The 25,971-nt window shown below is 37.2% G+C and overlaps 1 protein-coding gene across 3 annotated transcripts in view; it reads left to right on the plus strand.

Annotated features, from left to right (window-relative positions):
- Positions 1-25,971, plus strand: part of pard3bb (par-3 family cell polarity regulator beta b) — a 325,627-nt gene that overhangs the window by 250,521 nt on the left and 49,135 nt on the right. For 2 of the 3 annotated variants that reach the window (XM_084121943.1, XM_084121944.1), the window contains exon 21: positions 22,826-22,946. In XM_084121943.1, coding sequence (XP_083978069.1) covers positions 22,826-22,946 — 121 coding nt within the window. The remainder of the gene's footprint in view (positions 1-22,825; positions 22,947-25,971) is intronic. The other variant, XM_084121945.1, reaches the window with a different exon arrangement.

The following is a 25,971-nucleotide window of genomic DNA, read 5'->3' on the forward strand; positions in this document are numbered from 1 at the left end:
CTTCTACTCTTTTGATTGAAAATCAGAAATATATCAATGTATCTGTTTCATTGGCCTCCACCTATGGTGAAATAATGCATTAGCCTTGGAATTTTGATCAAGTGCATTTTAAAATGAATCGCACAAATGACTTATGTTGTCACTGACAAATACAAGTGAAAACTTCTCTCTAATGCATAATGCAAAAGTAACTGGCATGTTCCTGTACATTATGTATATCTGAATGTCTTGGTCCCATTGTCCCTGGGGCTATTTCTGAGTGGATATTTGAGTCACAAGGAGATTCGTTTAAAACAGGAATGTCTCGGTATGAGGGGTCAGTTGTTGGTCAGATACAGTAGTTGGCTGAAGATGGTGTCATAAGGAAACTTGTTCATTTGAATGAAGGGAAGGATGTATGCCACAACATGGAGACAAAGGTGTAGTAGCTATTAGGGGTTGAATTAAAGTCGAGTTGACGTTGACTAGTCGCTGATGACCTCTGAACCTCGAGCTGAGACTTGAACAACAGCGCTCCTACATAACAGCTTATTGTTATCAGTTATTTTGTCTTTGGGTCGTTATATTCCTCACAGATTTCTGATCATTATAAATCAAATAAAGATAATGCAGCACAGTAAAGATTACATTTATATGAATGCATTAGTGAGAGAGCATTTGTGTGTGAATTAAATCTACCTGGCGTCTCTCTACTAATAGTGAAACTGTGGGATTTAGTTACTAAGAAATATATGCTAGAACTTTTCAATTTCTAAGCTATTTTATTGATAAATCGCACTGTTATGCGGTAGGAGGCGCTTTTACGCATCTACTGAAAGAGTACTGAATCTCCTGATCAGAACACATGCAAAGAAGATGAAAAAATGAGCAATCTCATATGTAATCAGATAAAATAACGTAATCATCAACATTAAACAGCCTATAAATCAAAACTGCCTAATGTTACTGAATGAAATGTCAACCCAGGACGAGCTATAGGACTGTGAATCTGTGTGGGTGTTGATGGACTTGATCTACTCCATCTGTGTTTTGATCATCATTCTGAATCCGATCCAGATGTATTCTTTGACATAAACATGATTTTCTCATGATTTTTTGCTCAAAATGTTGCTTTGTTATGAAACTTCCCCACATTCAAGTGTTGAATGCATGAACCTATAATAAAACAATATTTTTTTTGTTTAAAAGCAGAGGGACTGTTCTTTCTTTTTATATATTGCACGTTCAGATATTCATACTACAGAATATTCTGGGGGCCAGGAAAATGTTGTGAAAATGGTCAAAAACGCTGGCAGGGGCTGGCAACTTTTCTTCTTTTTTTTGTTTAAACGCTGGCAGGGTTTGAGATAAAACCTGCATTCACCCGATCAATTTTGAGCATCCGGATGGTATAATCAAACAAATCTTGAGGAGCGCTCTTGGAGTATGTATGCATTTACTTGTCATTTTAACTGCTGGAAACGGAGCGTAAAAGTGGACTTCAAAGATTTCTTATCCTGTTGCGCCCTCTATAGGCCATGATCAGCGGCTAGTCAACGCCAAGCTTAAAGCGTCATGGAAGAGCATTAAAGTCGACTAGTCAACCAATCTGTGCAACCACACATTGTCTGACTCTGTGGCCGGGTGTCTCCCACAGCCTCAGTTTTTGATAAATAATCTGGTTAATTTCCCCGCCGTTATCTTTTCGCACTCTGCCAGGCGGCGTGAGTTTGAATAGCGCTGCTTATTAATTTCTGCCCTGCATAAGGGGAGTATTTTGAGTGAATTCACGCTGATATGCGGCTGATGGGTAAATTGAGGACGTGAATGAGAAGAGCATCAGTGACTCTGGAGTCAGCGTGAGCACGCTCTCATGTCATTTGAAGAGTTTGTTAAACGGGAGAGTTGCTCTGTTGTATGGCCTGTGTCTGATTTAAAAGCATCCTCTGAGAGTCATTAAAGCGGCTCGGTTATTTAGACGGACAGGCAGTTTAACACGCAGCCTGCTGCCCACCGCTGTCATAAAAAGTGTCTCTCAATATGTGTAGTGGCTTATACTGTATGGTCAGTGGTGAAGTGCAACAGGATTCTCTGCATCTAGACTGTTTTATTATTTTTTTTACCTTATGAATTGTTTAAAGTTGACATGAAACTGAAGTTGTGATAATGTTTTCTTCTCTTTTGTGATGTATATTAGGGCTGTCACTCTTGAGAAAAATTCGAACGGATATCAAATATCAAGCAATGTATTCGAATATATTCGAATATCTACGAGCTACCCCCCCCCCCCCCCCCCAAAAAAACACCGTAACGAAGATTCAATCACAAATTTATTAACAGTCTGACAGTCATAAACAGGACTCAAGCCTGTCTGAACTTATGAAGTGCCACTTTGCACTATGCATAGCCAATCACAAAATTAGGCTAACGTTACATGAAAAAAAAAGGTGCCGACCGGTTGTGCAGGAAAGTATGCAGTCATACGATGTTGGACGCCTGGCCATATGCTGTGTCTCTGACTCCGCTGCCTCATTTGGATGGTAACTCGACAGGTGAGCGCGAAGATTGGATGTCGAGGATGCGCAAGTAAACGTTTTTTTGCAAATTCGGCAAATTATCTTATCTTTAACGGTTACTTTACTATCTACGGTGTAGAACCCAAAATATGAAGCTGGGGACGTAATTGTCCGCTCAGGCTGGCCGTTCTGTGCGTTATCTTCCATTTTCAAAACAGGGTGGCTATTGGCGATTATTCGCTTGATTTGGTCATTGGCCTACGCTACAATACGTTTAGAGCGCCCGCTACTGGATGAGATGGCAAACAATAAAATAAAAAACAAACGTTCTAATCATAGCACTACACATGGCACTTTAAAAACCGAATAGTTTATTTATAGTTCAATTACGGATATTTCACGTCATGTTCGAATGCATATTCGAATATCGAATAAAAAGTGACAGCCCTAATGTATATCTTAGTGAAACAAGAAAGGACAAGAAAAAAATGTAGGGCGGGACTTGATTTTGACCATGTGGAAATTGGATTGTTGGATGGTTGTCGTTTGCTATTGGTTTGCTGTTTTTGTTATGTCATGAGAGGGACAGGTTGTCCCGTCCTCGCGCCAGAAGTCAGAGAAGAGGGAGGGGAAGTTATTTTGATTAAAGATTATGAGGGACGCAAAAATTTGATGTCATGGTGACATGTCATGGTGACATGGCATGTCCACTTATAATAAAATACAAAATACTTTTTTTAAGCTTCTCATGACCATTTTTACCTTATTTTGACCCTTCAAGTTCACCCAGAACTGTAAATATAGTCATTGTTACTCTTGTGTCAGTCTAAACCATTTCTTCTGCAGAACTTCCATACAATGAAAGTCAATGGTGTCCAAAACAACATACAACTCAACTCAAAACTCTAACAATATTATTTTTTATGATTCACAGTAGAAAATAAAGTATTATAAGTTTTGAACTACATAAGGGTGAGTAAAAGAAAACTTTGTTCACAAAGACTTAGCAGTCAAGTTGCGGTAAATGACATTGATATGCAAATGTATGCAGTGTTAATGACCTGTTTTTGCGACTTTGTTTCCATGCATGGCCTAGACAGACTGTGGAGGGTGTTTTACTTTGAAGTATGTCTGTGTAGTACGGTACATTATATCATATCATATTTCAATTATTTAATAAATAAAACTGATTGGCCTGCTAGAATCATGTTGGTGTAAAAGATTGTGTGTATGATGTTCATAAAATGATTCCTTTTTTGTCTCACTTCTTTCAGTGCAGTTACCTAAAGCACAAATTTAACCCGTGAACTGATTTAGTCTCTCGGAAGGCAAGACCAGAGCACAGCACTACTTACTTGTAGTAAATCTTTCAGACACAATTACACTTGATGTAGACATTTGGAAGCTGAGGTTTAAATCAGGAAAATTTCTTAAGCTACAATCCTCTACGTTGGTGTTTCCTGGGTCCACTCAATAAGTGACAAAAGCAATTAAAATCGGCTTTGGCAAGTAAATAAAACTGAGCTACTCTCTCCAGTAGTGTTAACCTAATAAAGAACTGCGTAGTGCATGGTTTAAGGGTCAATGACATATAAGAGTTAATATAAGCATTAATAAAAAAATATATATATATATATTTTAAATATCTAGTTAAAAGCACATCTGCCAGGTTGTTGAAAATGGACTCTTTGTATTCATGTTGGTTTCATTTGGTTTTGAAAAGTTTCATAAAGGTGATGATACACGGGGCAGCTTTTTTGAGCAATGTTGCTGGACAATGTTGCTTGGGCTCTTTCCCATTGCGAATGGGCAACAACTTCTATCTGGATACTTTAGATCGGTCGTGGGCCCCGTGTCTCGACTGGTTGCCTGTTGACGGCAACATTGCTCAAAAAGTTGCCCAGTGTATCATCACCTTAAAATTACCACATGACTGATTTTGCGGACACAAAATTTTACAATATTAATGAGTGAAGCAGTTTTGTTGAAATATGTTTGTTGTTTTTTTCTAAGAAAGGATAATAAAAGTATGTCAAACTTTATCTTAATTATGATATCAGGACAGTTGTATCATTCTGACATTTTTGACTTTATGCCCCAAAATGTATTTAAATTTAGAAACTAAAAGCATTATTTTTTGCAAAAGAAGTGTTTTAAAGTTATTGTATTCATTTATTAATTATTTTGAATAAATTCATACAAACACTACAATACAAAAGTTTGGGGTCAGTAATTTTTTTTTTTTTTTTGTGAAGACATTTATAATTTTACAGAAGATTTAAAATGTTCTACAAAAATATGAAGCAGCACAACTGTTTGAAACACTGATAATAATAAGAAATGTTCAAATCAGAGCATCAAATCAGCATATTAGAATTATTACTGAAGGATCATGTGACACTAAAGACTGGAGTAATGATGCTGAAAATTCAGCTTTGTCATCATAGGAATACATTTATTTTATTTCAATAATTGCGAGACATAAATCTCATCAAATCTAAACAGCCAACACCAAAGACATTTGTTTCCTTCTCTCCGTTCTTCCTCTCCTCTGAGCGCTCTGGAGAGGTAGAGGCAGGCAGGTGAAGGACGTGGGGAATGTGGTGAGAGAAAAGAGTGAGGGGCTCTTGAGGTTCTCCTTATGAGAGAGAAGGGAGCAGGAGCTATTTGGCATTGGCTGTGAGAAGGGTCCGCAGCGAGCTGCTCCTTCAGCCCACCACACTCGACATGGAAAGTTACTATAACAACCAGACTCTCCAGAGCTCTGCTCCGCTCCAATTAAAAAATAATCATTGTTCCCTCCAGATATAGAGGAAAGGGGGAGACAGGTGACTCGCTTATCTGCACAGGGGCGACTGAGTTCTATAGAGACCAACGGAGAGCTGGAGATTGGCAACCTTTGCTTCCACATCTCCAAAAACACTTTTATAGACAAACATATGAGGATAAAGTGGGGAATCGGTTTGATAAGAGGAAGAAAGGGTCTACAAGGTTGCCAGCTCTCCAGTCGGCACTCTATCTCGCCGTTTGAATGGCGTGTCCTGGATGTGCTTGAGAACAATAGCCCCCACACTGCACTAAGCAAACAGTCCTCCAATCCTCAATGTAACCCCGCCAGGGTCAGTCCAAAACACGGTGCAAATCCATCAAGAGCTACTCCACAGGTTACCAATGTCTACTTACATCCCCCATCAGCAGCCATTGTGGCCAGCCATTGAAAAATTTGGCCCAAAAAAACCCCCACACACTGTTAAGCCCGGGACACACCAAGCCGACAGACGGAGGTCGGGCAGTTTTTGTGCGTTGGCCAACTAAGTTTTTCTCAGTGTGTTCTGCACCTTCGGCAGAAATTGGTCCTTTTTTTAGGCCGATTCGACATGTTGAATCGGCGTCGGGCCGTCGGTGAAGGAGGGAACTCTTGATTGGCTGTTCAGCTTAGTGAACAAATCAGTGCACGAGAATAATAGCAAAACAGCAAGCAAAGAAGTCAAACCGGTACAGATTGAAGGCTGTTCTAATGTTACGTCATCTTACCTAAGTGTTCCTTGGTGAATATTTCAATATTAACAAGAGCAGAGTGGAATAAAGAAAGTGAACAGTAGGACTGATATTCAAAACGGTAACCACGCACTGCTTTGTTTACGGTTTGTGTATCTGCAGCCTGCAACGTCGGTTTCCCTTTTTGAATGACGAATATGGATGATTATATCTGCAGAAATAGACCGTTGTCTCATTTACACGCAGGCGCAGAACACACATTCTAGCTGACAGACTGCTGTGGTTCTCTCGGTGTGTTTAAGTGCAGCTTTTCCCCCCGACTAAGGCGACAACACAGTCGGCTTTCATCAGCGCTAGTTCTTTGGCGTCGGTTTGGTGTGTCCCGGGCTTTAGGGCTCTTTCCCCTCCCTATCTCCACATGTACCCTCCACCTCCTCCTTCCCTGCTTTCTTGGGGCCTGGAGCGCAGCCTCACCATCAAAATAATTATAGAAATCACTAGATGGAGAAAGAAAAGCTTTTAGTGTTGGTTGTGTGAGTGCTGGAGTGCTTTTCTGCCCGTTAATTAATCAGCCATTCTGCTGAGCTGAATGAGAGCTGCAGGCGCGTTCGGCTGCTTTTAAAGAGTGCCAGCCCGCTCCCTTAAGTGTCTCCCCGTATCTGCGAACCCTTCCCTGTCCTGACACCGCTTCTCTGTCTCTTTTATTCACCATCTCTCCCTCAATGAGGGTTTAATGTGTTTTCAATGTGTCTGAAAGAAATGTAGGTAACTGTGTTAGAAAAGGCTAAATTGACAACTAACTAATGATGAATAGTTCTTTAGATTCAAAAAATGGACTTAATATTTTATTGAAATATACAAACATATGTATATATGTATATGTATATATATGATATATATGACTGCAGGTCTAGCTGTCAACCATTTTCCCAACCAAAACTGTTCACAGAATGTCCAATATTGAATTTTCATTATCTGAAAAGGTTTGATATCTGAATGAAGCAATATCAAATATCAGTCTAGCCTCATAAGGGATGTTCATAAGTCACAACAAGCTTGACAGTATCAAATATTGACAAAAAAAAGTAACCCCAGGTTTCACAGACAAGGCTTAAGCCTAGTCCCAGACTAAAATACATGTTTGAGCTGTTTTAACTGAAAGCAACTTGCACTGACATAAGAAGTTCAGTGCAGCTAACCATTACGAAAGGTTTTATTTGATTTTATTTTATTGTTTAATGTACCAAAGATTTGCACATTCTCTGATGGCAACTTTTTTTTGCTAAAAAAGTTGAATACCTGAATGAATTGATCAGCATTCAAAGAAGTAAAACTGGTTTAGCCTCCAAAAAAACACACACAAAAAACACGCACTATATAACAAGTTCATTGAGGTTCATTGTTCGTTCTGAAATCTTTTTTTTGCTGTGTGTGTGTGTGTGTGTGTGTGTGTGTGTGTGTGTGCCCTAAAGTTCAGATTCCATGTGAATAGACGTTGAATGACTGAAAATAAAAGCGTATAGAGGAAGTTTCTTCTGGTTTGTGGGTTCTCTGGGTCCTTATGATTCATCTGGCCTAATCTGGAGAACCGGACAAGTGCTACTCATGCGTTCCGCCCCTGATCTTTTCTCTTCCTCTCAATGCACTTCCCTCATTCTATTTTCCCCTTTTTCATTCTGCATTTCCTCCACTCATATTTGTTCAAGAACTTCCTGCCTGTCACTCATTGAAGAAAAGCAATTCCACATCTCTCTCCCATTGAAGCACATAGGAGAAAAAAAAGCATGAACACTCAAACGCGCACGTGTGTGCGCTCGCACAAAGCATTCACTTAGCGGTTTCTTCTAGATGCATCTTGTAGCTTAGCAACAAGTCATGCCACTGCATACTGTGCCGTTCTGTTTTTAGAAACAGGAGGATGTGAAAGCTTATTTCTAAAAAGCAGAAATCACAGATTGGTTTAAATTATATTCACCTCATTATTCCATCTCAGCTTGATTGAACTGAAAGGGAAATGCTTTATTTTTTTTATTTTTTAGACCTTTTTTCGGAGGTGCACAATTTTAGAATTGAGGGTTGAGGATAGAAGACTTGATTATCGTCTTACTCTTAGACAACGATTTGCCTACCCAGAATGCACTCTCCCTGCAGTACAAAGGCTTAGCCGGTGTGACTGGTGTTTTAATGAAACAGTCCAGGCACAAATTGAGCTTCACCTGCGAACGAGAGGACGCGGGAGGGGTCGGAGAACATTGATGGCCTGTCTAAATAATGTTACACCAGCCAAAATACTTCTAATTATTTCCTCAATTGCAGATGGCATATAAAAAGTGCCGTCACTTCTGCTTAGGGAGCCCGGGAGCCGGCCTGTCATTGCGGGCTATCTTTTGTTGTCAAATTTCATTTCTGAAAATGTCCACCAATTAGACCGCCGAAGCCCGCCGCAAAATTACTCGAGAGGAGAGTTGTGGGAAATTGATAGGTTTGGTCCTTTCCTCTCCTCGTCCAAACATGGATATGTCCATTACAGCATCTGCAGCCTCGTGGTCCTGTTCACAATTGCTCGTCTTTCTTGCCGAGTGATGCGGGTCATGTTTCATAAGCAGGTTGGGGAAATAAGGGTGGACTTTCTTTCATCTGATGCAAATTATTGAATTATTCCATGTGACACTAACAGATTTAATGCTGATTTGTTGGATAGTTTAGGGCCAGGATGCTGATTGGTCAACACAGCGTTCCAGCTGTGCAAAAATAAATGCTGAGTTGCTAAATACCTGTTAATCTATCTACTCTTTATATGTCTGCACAACATCCTATTGAATCAACATGAAACGCGGGCCATTTTACTTGGTAATTTGATTTCCGTGGATTCAACAACAATGACGCTACAGAGAAAGTGACAAGGTAGCCTTTGACAAATGAACTCTATGTATGACAACATTTAAGAAGCACTCTGTAGAACATGGCTGTTCTACACTTCAGTTAATTGAGATCAAACTAGGATAATTTTGTAGTTGTATTAAGCTTTTTTTATTTTTTTATTGTCACTCAGTGACTCTCACGGTGATCTTAACTGTATGTGTGCCATATAAATCTCACTCTGCTCTGAAAGCATATTTCTATGGAAGCTTGTTTCCGCCACAGAATAAAATGTTTAATAAAAAAAAAATGTATCGCACAATTCTGACTTTTTCTTACAATTGTGAGTTTACATCTCAGAATAGAGTCAGAATTGCGTGATATAAAGTCACAATTACAAGTTATAAAGTCAGAATTGTCAGATATAAACCCACAATTCTGAGGAAAATAAGTCATTTATCCTTAGGATTGGACTTTATAACCCACGATTGCAAGTTTATATTTCACAATTGCGAGAAAAAAAGGCAGAATTGCGAGATATAAAGTCGCAATTGCGTGTTATAAAGTCAGAATTGCGAGATATAACCTGTAAAATGTAAACCCGCAGTTGTGAGATAAAAAGTCCCAATTATATTTTAAAATGTTTTATTCTGTGGCGGAAACAAGCTTCCATATATTTCTGCCTGTTTGAGGAGGAAAAAATGCAAAATGTTGTGTTGGTTATAGTTCCAACGTGTCACTCAAAAAGTTGCACTTACAGCTGTACCTCATATGCTAAACAATGACCAATAATATTATATTATTATAATATTTTTAATACTATTATTATTTACTTCAGAACTCTGTGTATACTGTATGCATCTTTAATTACACATTCTCATATGAAACGTTATGTGCAGCAAAATTGATTAAGGTTTATTGGCTATCACTAATGACAAATAGATTTGAAATTGTTGTCACACATTTGTATTTTTTCTCACATTTTCAACAATTTTAGTCTTAGTCTAGAGCCCTGGATGTGTCACTGTTGAATTATGTAGTAAGTTTATATTAGTTTACTCGAGGCTGGTATATATTGTGAGTTTAATCATGCCTCAGTGTGTTGCATGACCTTTCATACCTTATTGCTCAAGCATCTTTGTGTCCTTAGGCTCTCGTTGTTGGCCTGGGTTAATACGGTAATAATGTGTGTTAAACAGGCATGATAAAGAGTGCTTGAATTGAATTGATTTTTGATTTGGGAGCGTGTGATTGACAGAAGAATGCCGATTATCAACCTAATGAGCTTCTCTGAATTAAAATTGGTGGATTACATCAAGATTCCCCCTGACGGCCCTCAGTGTGTTTGACATGCATACCCGTTAGTGTGTGTGTGTGTGTGTGTGTCGATTCCAGCATTTCTGTCCTGTTCTGCAGCTCTCCAGGTCAGAAATTGATGTCTCTCGTTTTACAGCGTGTAAATCAGCAGCACGTCTTGCTTTTTAGGACCGACAGTGTTTTTTGGTCCATTTCAAAGATGAAGGAATAGATTGCTCTGTGCCACATGGCTCTGTTCGGCGTTTCTCTTGATGTCTCTGTCTCTATTGTCCAAAGCAGACATGCCTGTTGGATTTGTGTGTGCCCCTTCAGCTTTAAACCATCATTTATCCATCTCTTAAGATCTGCTGACCTGAAGTTTCTCTCCAGCACACAACGGTTAATAGACAGAGAGGGAGGCCGCCCTCAGACCTGGCAGGGGGTTGTGTCGAGACAAAGAGGGAAAACTGTTCACTGCGGGGTGACTAGATGAACAGAGAGATGTGAACGCGGTGAGATGGAGGATGAAAGAACTGAGATCTTCTGCACATATCACATGGTGTGCGTGTTTCTGTGTAATTCTGTCATCATTTACTCACTCTCATGTTGTTCCAAATCCCTATGACTTTATTTCTTCTGTGAAACACAAAAGGAGATGTTTAGCAGAATGTTCATGCTGCGGTTTTCCATATTATAAAAGTGAATGGTGACCGGAGACTGTCCAGCTCCTAAATAAAGAAAATAAAAAAGTAATTTGTGCACATTTAAGGTCATCTTATAGTTTTACTAATATAAAAAAAAATGGTAACACTTTACTTAAAGCCTTTATATATAATTATAACAGTATTTGAATTATGTCTTTTAACGCACCTTATAATGCATTGCAAGGTTTAATGAATAATTGTAACTACAGTTATAATACATTATAATACTTGTTTATTAATTTAACGCACCTTTAGGAAGTATAATGCATTAAAATACATGACAAACAAGCAATCTGCAAATATTATAATGAATTTTATTTATGGAAAGATATAATGCATTATAACATACATTATGAATACCATTATAATGCATTATACATAAAGGCTTTTAGTAGTGTTACCAAAAATTCATTAAATGTAATATTAAGCTGATATTAATCAAACAGGTTTAATGCAATATGTTTAGCACATTTACTGAACTTGAAAAAAAAAGAAGATTTTTCTCAGCTTTTTTTATGAAACTTTCACACATTCAAGTGTTGATAAAAAAAGAACGCATAAAGCTAGACAGTTTTTTTTTTTTTTAAGCAGATGCTTTGTTCTTTCTTTTGATATTGCATGTTCAGATATTAAAACAACAAAATAGTCTGTGATTATTGTGAAAATATCAAAAACACTGGCGGTGATGGGCAATAAAAAATAAAAAATAAAAAAAAAGTAGAAGTTCAGAAGTCATATGAGATTAGAACAACATGATGAGGGTGAGTAAATGATAACAGATGTTTTTGTTTTTTTTGGTTGAACTATCTAACTGATGCAGGGTCCCTTAGTCTGTTATTAACGACTCCATTCATTTAATATCTCTCAGCCTCCGTGGGATGCCGGCCAACTACCCAGTCACTTGAGTATATGAAATTAATAGATAAAATCGCAACTCTTGTTGTTTCGCGGCCGAACACTAAATCCCCCCCTCGTCACAGTCACACAGAGACACGCCGCTGACCCAAGGGAATCGATACCATTGGCTGTAGTTAATGCCGTGCTCCCCTGCCACTAGGAGAGAGAGAAAATAAATATCTTTACCCTTTATTGAACTTTCTCTTGTAACACTCCTGTAGAATGAGCTTCTGTGAGGGAAAGAGCAGAGTGCAAATTAAGCCTTTCTTAGTCACCAGGTGCTGTGGCTCAGCTTATCAGAGGAAACGCTATCCGGAGAGCCAGTGCCCTTATTTGATTCCCGCTGCCGCCCACCACTTCCCTTCCCCTTCTTCTGAACCCTTCTCACTGCTTACTGCATGGTATGTATGTATACTGTATACTCACTGTTTTTTTTTTTTATAATCTATTTTTAAATCTGCAATAAACTTTTTAAACAATGCTACATCAGTGGTTTTCTTTAGATTCCAAGGATGATCCTCTTATGAGGCATCCCCTAAAAAATAACGACATTTATACATTTCCATGTTTTAAGACCCATTGAAAAATATTGACATAAAGACAACATGTTGTTTCCTGGATTTCATTGAAACCAAACCAAATCGTTCATATCTATATCATAGTATGCTGTACCCTTCAAAATGTTTGTCAGTAGTTTTTGTTGTTGCTGTTGTCTTTTTAAATAAATGAATACTTTTATTCAACGAGGATGCATTAAACTGAACAAAGGTGATTGTACAGACGTTTATAATGTTACAAATGATTATATGTCAAATAAATCCTGTTCTTTTGATCAGCATCTTCATCGATAAAAGAAAATGTATCACAGTTTTCCACAAAAGAGTATTAAGCAGCACAACTGTTCAACATTGATTTTAAGTTATTGAGCACCAAATCAGCATATTAGAATGATTTCTGAAGGATCATGTGACACTGAAGACTGGAGTAATGATTCTGAAAATTCAGCTTTACATCACAGGAATAAATCACATTTTAAAATATATTCAAATAGTAAACAGTTATTTCATAAATATTACAATTTGACTGCTTTTTTTTTTTTTTAGATGAAATGCATTTTTGGTGAGCATAAGATACATTTTTCATTTATATGTCTAAGTAGACATATCTATTTTTTTTTCCTAATATATCAAGTAATATGACTTTGGTAGGTCTATTTGTCACACTTAAAAATGATTGTAAGGTTGAGCGCATTGCATTGCAGGAAATGCTATTCCTTAATATTTTAAGGAATCATCCATTCCATCCATACAGAACCGTTGTATACCATCCAAAGTATACACACTGCAAAAATAGTAAATGGCTAGTATTGTAATATGCCATTCTGAACATATTCTCTCACTCTCCCTTCCTCCATCTCCCCCTGTTTCATAGCCTGTGGCCATATTAATGTTGGGTTCCCTCTGTGCGTGACCAGCTGAGTTTATGATTATGTTTGGAACTGCAGGCTATGTGTATATTCGGGAGCGAGTGTATGTGCACTCATGTGTATTTGAGTGAGAGGTGTGTGCCTGTGTCTTTGATTAGAGCAGGACCCTTATTAAACATTGATGGTGTTATTCATTTGGAGGGTGAGGAGGGTGCTCAGTCAAAATGGCAGCAGTAATTAAGGCGTTCTGGATATGATGGCTGCATGATGGAGTGTTGAAAGCATAACTACGGAGCCCAGGCACTGCAGGGGAAATGGCTTGCTTGGGAACCACAGGCTGAAAATAAATGCACGTGTTTGGTGCTTTATGGTGTGTGCGTGTATGTGGTTTGTGCAACTGCCAAATACCTTTAGAGCAAAGCTGATTTATTCTGTTGTGTGTTCTCAGATCCTTATATTTGAAATGTTGTCGCTCGAAGCTGATTGCAGTCTTGATCCACGTCTCATCATTCATGTGGTTAATGCAATAAAAGGATAAATTAACTTTATATATTTAAAATAAATAATAGAGATTTTAACTGTGCTCTACCGATATAGGGTGAAAAATAATTTGTATAATTTGTATGATTTTACTTCTAACAGTTCAGAGAGTGTTCTGTGAGAGGTGAAATGTCTGTGTAAAGTAATATAAAAATGAAATGGAGAAAAAGAAGTGCAGACCATTATTTTGTGATCATTCATTTAAATAAATGTATGTTCAAATGTACAAATATGTCTATTTTAGATCATGTAGCTAGTACGTTTTTACCATATTTCATCACACGTTGCCTTCAAATGTTCATTTTTAAATGATTCTCAAGTGTGACATTTAACAGTATAAATATTCCATGTCTCATATAGCATGAGATCATAAGGTTAAATATGTGCTTGCTGCATATTTAATTATTACAGAATTAAAGAATCCAAAAAAGGTTTAATATTTTTTTTAGTTATATCACATCACATCACACCACAGCACTTTTTTATTTCATGTCAGGCACCCAAAAATTATTTTTACGCAATATTATAAACAGCATATGTGGTAAAACCACTGGTCTCCAGTACATTTCCTAGCGATGCTGTAATTCTCCTGTGATCTCTTTGTCTCCATATCCAAAAACATGATTAAACACAGATTTAAGTTTCTAATATCTAATAATAATGGATTTGCTCGCTTTATTCCCCCTCTTCCAGAAAGACTTAGAAGGTGGTGATGCTTTTTGCTCGTCTAATTGTATTTGTCGTCATGACCCTACTAATCTTGTGACTTGAATTAGTGCACTGGTCTAGACCTGCAGTTTTGCACGTCGTCCCACAAAGAGTCTCACGCTCAAGAAATCAACAGCATCGGCCCATTTCAGACACCATTAAAGTGAAGTACAACCGCCGCAGCAGGTTTTTATGCATAATGCTATCGCTCACCATTGTAGTCAATTTCAATTTAGCTGTAAAAGGTCATAATATTTTATGTATTAGTTTTTTTTATGGACCTATTCACTGTTCCAATCAATACAAGATTTGGATCAAGACTTGCATGTGATTTCATCTCCTGTTCTCTCTTTCTTTCTCTCGTTTTTGTGTTATGTGCCTCATAAATTTTGTAAAGTAGCCGTGAGGGAGTGTGGTGGAGAGAAGATGGATGCTGCTACACTTTCCCGCTCTATTCTCTCAGCTCTCCAATCGCTGAGATTGAGAAGTGAAAAATGGAGGGGTTGTAACAGGGGCATAACTCTGCGTCTGCCCCCCCCAGATGAGCTTCTGTCTGTCTGACCCACTGCTATCCACCCTGATCTGTGCCGCACTGCAACTCTTGCCCTGATGCCTCAGTGGTTTTATCCCATGTTGAGGGTCATTGTGTGGCTGGTGTGTGTGGCTTTTTTATGGTTGATACTGAAGTGAAAATTAAATGCCGTTCGTAACTCACTGAGGTTCTATAATGTGATGTTTTTCCCAATAATGTGTGTTTTTTTTCCTACTACATGGCCTTGGTTACAACAAGGATAAAAAATAATAAAGAAAATGCCACAATTCGATCATGGCACAATACGATCAATAATCGTGTTCATGTTGGGGTGTGTGACTAGTAGAGCGTGGCCACAGCAACCCCAAGGTCATGGGTTTGATTCCCTGGAAAAACACTTAAAATGTCTAAAACGTATACTTTGGATATTAGACAAATTGCTGATTCTTCATTGGTTTCAATTTTACTGCACATTTTTTAAGCATTGGCAATGCTAAAATTATTTAAATTAAATTGGTTATGTCAAAGATCAAAAAGTAGAGTGAAAAATATCTTTTCACGGCTAAGATCAAGTCTATAAAGTGTGGGGGATGTTTTTATTACAACTGAATTATTGCAAATATGCATTTTGTGTGCATTTCAGTGCAGTAATTGAGAAAGGGGTAAATAAATCTCATATTTCGCTATCCTGTATTATTTTAGATATGAACATATACTCTACTAAATTGACAAACATTCACTCGAATTCACGCAAATTGACAAATCCAATAATTACGCATATTTTTCTTTCTTAAAAAGGAGCTGAATAGTCTGTTAACTGTTAATATGGATTGACAACAATATATTTACCAAAGTGTTAATTGTGTTTTTCTGTAGCTGAAAATGCAAATTGTTAGGTACTATATGTTTGTTTATGTGTACTGTTTAAGGTAACACTTCACAATAAGGTTTCATTAGTTAATGTATTAACTAACATGAACTAACCATGAGTAATAACAGTTGTTACTGTATTTTTTAATCTTTCTTAACGTTAGTTAATAAAAATACAGCTGTTCATGTTACTTCACAGTGCATTAACTAATGTTAACAAATACAACTTTTGATTTTAATTGTGTATTAGAAAATGTTGAAATTAATGTTGAAAGATTAGTAAATGCTGTAGAAGTACAGTTCATTATTAGTTCATGTTAACTTATGAAACCTTATTGTAAAGTGTTACAACGTGTATGTGGTTTAAATTAGTTGGACAGAGACCTAAAACAACATGAGTTGGCTTTGATGTCGTGGTATGCTGCATGGCTAAGAAAAACAGGGGAAAAAAAGAGCAGTGTGTGTTTGTGTGTGCGTCTGAATGCGTGCTTAACAGTAACACCTCCGGGACTGCAGCAGCAACATTAGGCCTGCTTGAGTCACAGGAATCTTTATTGTTCCTGAAAGAAAAACAGATGAAAAAGGCTGTTTATGACGGCGTTTGATGGAGAGAGGTCGGCTAGTTTTTTTGTGTGAGTGTGTTATTAATCCATAATGGGACATTTGTTGTTGTGTGTGTTTCTGCATAGACGGTTGGCTTGTTTTGAGACCTCACTGTACGGGTTCACCAGCGTCCCGTGTTCAGGAGCTTGAGCGTGCGTGTGGCCGCCGGGTCGCAGTTCTCTGGCCCGTTCCCACAGCATCATCCCTCTGGAATGCCTGGCACTCGTTCTGTCTGCCTAACCAGCTTTTTAAAAAAAGACATGTTAATTTGTTTTGTCTTAATCTAATCCCTCCACTGTCTCATTCATCCTCTGTTCTCCAAGTTTTTCTCTCTCACACACACTCTACCACTCTCTCTCTCAGATAATCTGATTGGTCGGGGCTTTAAAAAAAAACATAAATTGAATTTTGCTGTTCTGCGTCTAAAGGGAGAATGAGGGAATTTTGTAGAGTGGTCAGCCCACACTTGTTTTTGATGAAAGTACTACTTGTTCTGTAGTTGTATAGATTTAGATTTATTGTGAAAACAAGTCTGTTTTCTTCAGGGAGATTTCACTACATGTTGAGCACTCATATTTACACCGACTTTTGTCTTTTTTTTTTCCTCTCTGAAAACACATTTGATGTTTAAAGGGTAACTCAACCCCTGGTCAGAGCCTGACTCCACCCACTGGCATTGGCGTGCACCTGAGACCCGCATTTCAATAGCGCGCTCTCAGTAGGCATGTTCACATTAGCAGATAATGAGTTGCCATGAGAACAAATGACATCTCTATCTTTTCATACAGATTAAATAAACAGATAATATTTGTTTTCGTTTTGAATTAGATATTTTTATAGCAGAGACTATCAAGATGTTAGGTCTGGCAACTCACCAAAGACACGGCTCAATCCGAGGGGCGGGATAAACGACTGTCTTTCAAATTCCCTCTGTACGCAATAGGACAGCGCTTCAACCAACCAGAGCGTTTTCCCAACAGCGGAGCTAACGTTAGTTGATAGATTCAACTTTTGCCATATCTGGCTGGCAAAACTACAAACACATCTTCCTTTTTTAAGAATGACTTAATGACTTAAGTTCTTTTCTCAAAGAAAAGCTTAACTCCAAGTCCTCCAGAGTCGCGGCAAAAGCCGATTAGAAAGACCGCTGTTCGTCATCAGCCATTCTTTGTTTTCAAGTAGCAGGGAATTCACACGGAACCGTCACAACTCTGTCGTCATTATGTTAAGCCCGCCCACCGACTCTATACACGATGTGATTGGCCTGACCAGAGTTTTTCCAGCTCGAAAGTCAACGGAGAGTTGCTAGACTACCCTGGAAGCAAAATAAATTTTGCTGCCGCTAGGGTGCGTCTAGATTTCTAGGCTAGCAGAGACTTAAATGTTTATATAGATATATTGCTTATGTCTGTGTGACTAGTATTCGCAATACTATGCTACTAACTAACTAAGCTTCTAACAATACTACACTAACAACTATGCTAATTAACTACCTAGGCTACACGAAATAATCTAAATAAATGATATGCTTACTAGATGCTAATATACGCTATCCTGTTCGTTTTCAATACTCGCAATTCCAACTCCTGACTCACTACAGTGGTTTTGACAGAACAATCTATGCCAAGGGCGTGGTGAGCTCATACCTGCTTAAGCCCCGTTCACACTACAAGCGACAAAGCGACACGATACCATTCATTTCAATGGGGAGCGGGTGATTTCCGGCGACAGCGACCGTTGGCCACCGGATGAGGCGTGTCTGGCGACGCGACAAAGTTGAGATCTGTTTAACTTTATGCAAATGAAGAGCGACTTTCGGGAGCAACAACCAATAGGAGTGAAGTCAGTGGAGCACACGTAATCCGTCACTCTTCAGTGCCGAGTCCAACCGAGGCAAGATGAATGAGAAGTTTATTTTAGCAGTCAGAAACTGTCCAATAATTTATGATATGTCTCCGTGTACATACAGTGGTACTCGCCGTGCTGACTCCGAGCCTGAATGGTTTCGTGAACTCAGAAAGACCAGTATTTGCCCATTTGCTGCAGTTAAATAGCTGCGATAGCAAAGAGCACTCGCTGTTTCTCATTCATCTTTAATATTATGTATTTTATGTACTGATTCCATTTATATTTAGAATTTTCCTTCCAAAATGTTAGCTTGTAGCAGCAAGAAAACAGATTTGTTGTCTACAACATGGAGTAACATCCGTGAATGTCACTCACAAACATTACTAGGCAACCAGTAGTGGGAACGCCCACTAGCGACCTCACCGCCAGCCACTGGCGACATGCAGCGACAAAGTCGTTTGTAGTGTGAACGCAGCTTCACGTCACGCGGCACTACAACTTCCAATAGGAAAATTCAACTGCAGTAGCCACCGTTCAACCTGAAAAGGGCAGCACTCAGACATTTTTACACCATATATTATATATTAAAACACTTTATACTCAAATGTCAAAAAATTTACTCAAATCCTTGAACAGCACTAATAAAAGTCCTAGTCTTACAGATCAACTAAAAAAAGTGTTGTGTGGGATTTTGGACCAATCAATGTTACTTTAATATTTGTTATACTATTATAGCATTTATTCATATTTTGAACTAGTTCTCTTTGAATGTATTTATTATTATTATTTTCATTTTAATTCTATTTTCAGTAATTTTATGTGATTTTTATCATTTTTATTTGTTTTATTTTTTATTTTGTAATTTTAGTACTTTAACTTGTTTATTTCAGGGTAACACTTTTCAATAAGGTTTCATTTGTTAGCATTAGTTAACTACATTAGTTAACATGAACTAACAATGAACAATACTTGAACAACATTTCTCAGTATTCACAGTTGTAAGATCAAAAGCAATATTTTGATGGTCCCTTTTGAACATTCTGTTGACCTTTGCAACTACACGTCAATTACCTCTCATTAGAGTATTAGTAGACTGCCTGCTTAATATCTGTTTATTGTGATGCTCCCCAATAGACATTCTACTGACAATATGTAACTTTACAAGTGCGTCAACTTATTCTAACCTTAACCCTACCAGTCTACTAATACTCTATTAATACTCTAAGTAACGTTGCACCTACATGTCTACTAACTCTCATTAAAGTCAACAGAATGTGTTAAAGGGACCATCAAAATAAAGTGAAACCACAGTATCTGTTAAAATTAGTTAATGCACTTTGAACTAACATGAACATGATTTTTTTATTTTTTGGACATTTTTATTTTTGGTTGAAGGTTTTTCATTCACTAAAGATTTCCCTAGTCAACTGTTAGTCGTTAATTTAAGCCATTAGGCGATTAGTCATGGGAAAAATACTAAACCATAATAATGAGCATTTAAAATTTAAATTAAGCGCTCCAGTGTGTGCATAAACCTTGCCACAGCAACACTGTCAAACATTGCATGAACTTTTCTCATATATGTATGTATATATATATATATATATATATATAAATATATAAATTCTTTTTTTTTCTGAGAATAAAATAAATAACCTATAATATAAATATAATATATAAATATATAATATAAAACCTTATCTTAAAAAAAAATAATTAACACAAATATTGTTCAAATGTAGGACAAAAATATAAATTATAAAAGTGAATAAATAAATATATAGCAAATTAAAACAATAGTAGTGTAAACATAATCAGGCCAATAGACAAGTAGTTTTAACATCAAAAGAAGGTCCGAACCCAAACAAAATAAATATACATTATGTACAATTATGTACAATAGATTGAGCGGCCATGTAAAATGGCTAACGTTTGGCTACTACTTACATGTTTTAAATAAGTTATGTGTGAGGTGGCTTGTCACCGTTTTGTGGTCATTCTTCACTTTCTTGAACTGTTCCCACTCTTTGGATTTTCTGCCCGACATGTTACCGCATGGAGCAGCTGTGTTAGCGAACTGACACCTAACAGACCTCATCAACTAACGTTAAGTCGACTATTGGGGGGCAGCCCTATCCAATATTTACTATTATTTAATATTTTATCTAGGTTATCAAAACAATGTCTCTATTGTGCATACAGTCTTTTAACTTATTGTGTTTTTCCCTCTCATTATGATCTGCTGCCGTTTATTTTCAGCTGCACATTCATAGTACAGTAGCAGCTGGCATTGAGCCCCAGGGGTTGATGTCCTAAAAAATTATGTTTATGATAGGATCCTCACCCACAGCGTCCGATCGCTGCATTTACCCTCACTGAGATGGTGGACATGGCTGTTCTGCTTGGTGTGTTGACAATGGGAAGCAACAGTCCTGGAAAGGTTGTGTTTGTGTGAGCCGAGTGTTGAGAGATTGATTTTGGTGTTTGTGTGTTAGAAGCTGTGAGATGACTGACAGGACTTTATCTCCCAAGTCACACTTCCACAGTTCTGTGCCACAACACAATATTTGAGCAAGAGAAATATCACACATTCCCCTCTTGAACGTTTGATAAGGGCATCATTTTGCTGTGTCTGGAAAGGCAGAGATGTTTATTGAGCTTTGGACAAGTAGAACGGCATTAAAGGCATAGTTCATCCAAAAATCAACATTATGCCATCATTTTCCCACCTTATGTCTTTCAAATCCCATATGATGTTCTTTCTTCTGCAGAACACAAAAGGAGACTAAGATTCACTAATGTTGGTCAGATAACAATGTTTTGAGTTTCTGTTGATTAAACCAATCTCTTTCTTTGTATTAATTCAAATTTTTAGTTTCAGTGAACTCAAAATGTTAAAGGGTTATTAGTTCACCACCAAAAAAAAAAAAAGCGTCATCCATTTCTCACCCTGTTCCAAACCTCTATGAGTTTCTTTCTTCTGTTGAACGCAAATTAAGATATTTGAAGACTGTTGGTAACCGGACAGTTGACGGCACCCATTGACTTCCATAGTATTTTTTATTTATTTTTTCTACTATGGAAGTCAATGGCTACCATCAACTGTTTGATTACAAACATTCTTTAAAATATATTCTTTATTGTGTGTGTTCAACAGAATAAATAAATTCATACAGGTTTGGAACAACAAAAAGGTGAGGAAATTATGACAGAATTTTCATTTTTGGGTGAACTCTCTCTTTAAGTCAACAACGAATAATATATTGTTTTTAGTGCACTGCTGTCACAGGGAAGATATTTAGTGAATAATAACTGAAATTTCACTGTTCTTCACACAAAGCTATCGTGGCTTCAGAAAACTGTAGCAAGCCTCTTTTATGATGCTTTTGTGTGTGTTTTTTTTTTTTACATTAATATTCAGTTTGGTCTTCATTCACTCACTTTGTTTGTATGGAAAGAGCTGCTTGAACATTATGCTATACTGTACCTCCTTTTATGTTCCACAGAGTAAAATAAGTCATACAGGCTTGAAAGGACACAAGGATGAGTAAAAAGTCAAAATTTTAGGTTTAAATTATATAATATCTGGTTGTTGTTTTTTGTGTGTGTGTGTTGTTGTTTTTTACTGCTCCAGGAGCTCTTTTTTCAAAATGACGACGTCATGCTGAATCTTCTCTGCGTGTGTGTGATTAGGTGATTCTTGCTAGATATGAAATTGGCTTGTAACAAAGGGCTGTTGATTATCTTTGACAGAATTGATTATTTCTGTCTGCTTTAGCTCTATCACTGTGTCGTTTCTGATAAGTGCCGATGATAGAGCCGTAGCCCGGGCTACCGCACTGTTCTTAAGTGGCTACAATCCGGACATATCAGCAGTCTGATAAACTGGGTTTCTTGATTTTTATCCATCACGTGATGTGTAGGTCAAATCAATAGTGGCTCTTTGTTCTGGATGGGTGTGAGTGGGCTAGGGTTGAGCGGTTGTGTGTTATCTTGTGCGTAACTGTAGGTCTATAAATGTGTATGTTGGGAAATAGTATTCATGCGTAGGAGACTGTGTGTAGATGTAAGGGGGTAGTGGGGCCTAGTCTTTGAAGATCTGGCATGGTAAGCAAAAGATTACAGGTTCAAATGTCACAAGGGATAGTTGGATCTTCACTAAGTGGAACTGAACACAAGGATCTTAAGACTTTAAAAAAAAATAAATAAAAGTTGAGCATCCCTAACCCTAACCATCTTAAAAAACAAAAAACTAAACTCACCAATTAAGTAGACCAACCGCCGCCCGTGTAATACTACTAATTGACGGAATGAGGATAAATCACTTCTATGTTATGTCAATAATGTTATTGTTTAAATTATTTAATAATTTAATTTAATTTAGTAGGCATTTAGAATATTTTATCTACAGCAACTAGGGACAGTCTTTGTTGAACCTATAACCTTTTGGTTACCAGCCCAGATCTTTAGCCACTATGCCATACCATCATATTTCTGTACTAATGTAATATTTATGCTAAGTGGATTGTGTTTTTTTGTTTTTTTTCAGCAGTATGGACCGTATCCAGCAGCTGAGGAGGGAGTATCTTCAGGCTCGTATAGAGGGAGCAGCTCCATCCTATGAGGAACTGGAGGCCCGACGGAGAGGACCAGAGTACGACCAACACAGAGTAAGACATCAAACCCACACACCACTTTCACCATCACACTGGGTCCAAAATAACCACTCGCTAGGTGCCAATGGAAACCCAGCAGTGGATGGTAACTTTATAAGGAATTGGTTTAAGTTGAATAGTCAATTATCAGAAAAACAGAACAGCTTATTTATACCATTGATTTAGGTACAAAATTTATACACTAACTAAAAAAGTTTGAGGTCGGTAGGATTAAAAAAAAAGAAGAAGAATTCTGAAAGAAGCCTGGCTCACCAAGGCTTCATTTATTTGATCCAAAATCTGTAAAAAAAAAAAAAAAAAACCCGTAATATTGTGAAATATTATTACAATTCAGAATAACTTATATTTTAAACTGTAATTTATTAATATGATTACTAAGCTGAATTTTCAGCATCAGTCTCCAGTGTCACATGATCCTTTAGAAATAATTCTAATATGCTGATTTGGTGAGTAAGAACCATTTCTTATTTTTATTCATGGTGAAAACAGTTGTGCTGCTTAATATTTTTGCGGAAACCGCAAAACATTTTGGTAACACTTTACAATAAGTATACAGTAATAAAGTACTTACAAATGATTTGCAAACTATTAGTTTATAGTTCATTCATAGTTAATATATTGTAGACTCTACATTGTTAATATATTAATAGGCTATATACAAATAGTGAGTGAGTTCTTCATTCATTGTCACTGTCAATTTTTGTTTAATTACAATAGCTCATATGTAAATTTTTTTTTTTTTTTTTTTTTTTTTTTTTTGCTTTGTTAACAATTTATTAACCGTCAATAGTTCTCACTTTAGATTGTCACGGAAAATGGGAAAATGTCTTCTTTTTTTTTCGATTGAAAAACCTGTAAACCACATATGCCAACGTGTGTGTGTGTGTGTGTGCTTAATGTATTTGTAAACATTTTAAGGAACACTGAATATGAAATCAATTAATGTCAAATAAGGGTTGGTTTAAAGCTCTTACTTAATGGCATTTTCACATTTTCCATGACCTAATCTAAAATGAGAACTATTTACTCCTAATAACCAATGACCAGTTCCTTTATTAAGAGCTAATTAAACAATAATAATTGTGTTTATTACAGGGACAATGAATAGACAACTCACTATTTATATGTAGCCTATTAATATATTAACAATGTTGAGACTACAATATATAAACAATGAATAAACTAATAGTTTAATATTACTGTTTATAAAGTGTTACCAACATTTTTTTCAGTATTGTTTATAGTTTCATAGTAAGATATATGCAGGGCCTAAAAAAAAATAAGTTTTTTGCCACACCTGCTAATGGCCGGTGACTTAAGAAAATGTACAGGCCATGAATATTTTTTTACCTGCAAAAACAGGCAGTTTTGACACCAACATTTTAGATACCAGAAGAAAATTGACAATGCTCTATTCCATTTTCGATACCACAGCTATAACTAATAACTAGAAACACAGAATAAACTGTAAAATAACAGTGGAGCAGTGAGTGATTTTTTTTCCTTTGTCCTTTGTTGTTTGATTAACAATAAAACAGGATTATTAGGATGCTGTCTCTTTAAGACTAATGCACGGATCCAATATACTGATACTGTACCTATTGTATTTATCTTCTGTTTAAGTGCACTTAAGTCAACCGACTATGTTTACTAGCATACTCGCCAAGACGGGCATTTTGACAAAATTTAGTGTGAATTTGACCATTCAAGTTCAAGAAGAAGTTAAAGGGACCTCAATTCAGTATTCACGCACTATCTGAGACATGGCTTTCTGGGCGAGTGCTTCGGATGTTTCCGCTCACAAAACTTTCCTCACAGCACGCAAATAATGAATTGAGCTCTCGTTTTTGCTTGAATATTTAAATTGACGAGGCTTAAACTTTCATGATAATGCAGCGCTGGCCCGTCAACTGTCACGAGCGTCGTTCACGTTTGTTCACTTTCATTATCTTACAACATTGCATTGTTAGAATTCATAAAATGTTACATTTCCAACTGGCAATTGACACCGTTTTATATACTCACCTACACAGATTTTTTCTTCGCATTAGCCGCTTGGCAAGTGTTCATTTTAGGCCTCGGGTTTAGCCTATGTATGACTGGTAAGTTTTTTTTTTTTTTTTCATTACAGCAGCCATTGGCAGGTGTGGCCGAAAGTTCATTTTGAACCTTGCATTCACATTACTTTTACCTTTCCCTTGTTTGGAATAGGTAACTGTCCCAGTATCTCTCTATACTGCCTTGATTCAGCAATACAGAATTTAACATTCTTAGTCAGGATTCATAGAAACTTCCACCAAATACATTGGTGCCTTTCATTATTAGGATTGGGACAAACCAGCGTAATTTGTTTTCACTTAGAACACAAAGTAATTCCCTTTGTGTGAGATCAATAGTTATACTTCTCAAATTCAAATGAGCTAACGTCTGTTTTTGTAAGAGCTGCGGTGAACAATGAAGCATCGCAGGCTGTGGGATTAGAGAGGCAGATCGAATTAAACTAACTCCAAACAGCAATCACCCTATCTAACGAGCCTGCTCATTAAGGTCGACACTGCATTTATTCGTTTGCTCGTCTGTGCTTATTTATCTATTTATTCAGCGCTAATTATTCTGCTACTGAAGGAAACAAACACACACTGCGTCAAAGCAAAACAAAGTTATCAGCTGCAGTTTTCGCACGATGAAACGGTTTTGAACTACCTAAAGGCCTGAAGATTGCATCCAGGAAATGATGACGATTGAGTGAAGGGAACATGAGAGAATTTGCCATATCCTGTGACTATACACACAATCTCTCTCTCTCTTGAAGTTTCCACACTATTCTGTGACTGCAATGTAGTCTGCACCACGGATATAAATAATACTCCTCATGACAGAGACATTATGACTGCCTATTGTTACAGCTGCCTCTCGTTTGCTTTCAGATTTAGCCCTTTTATGGACATGTATGTAGCCTACCTATCTCAATCCATCAACCCACAAGGATGTTCCTGGTAAACAGAGAAATGAATAAGAG

Source organism: Abramis brama, assembly GCF_963993115.1.
Source record: "Abramis brama genome assembly, chromosome: 8".
Lineage (NCBI taxonomy): Eukaryota > Metazoa > Chordata > Actinopteri > Cypriniformes > Leuciscidae > Abramis > Abramis brama.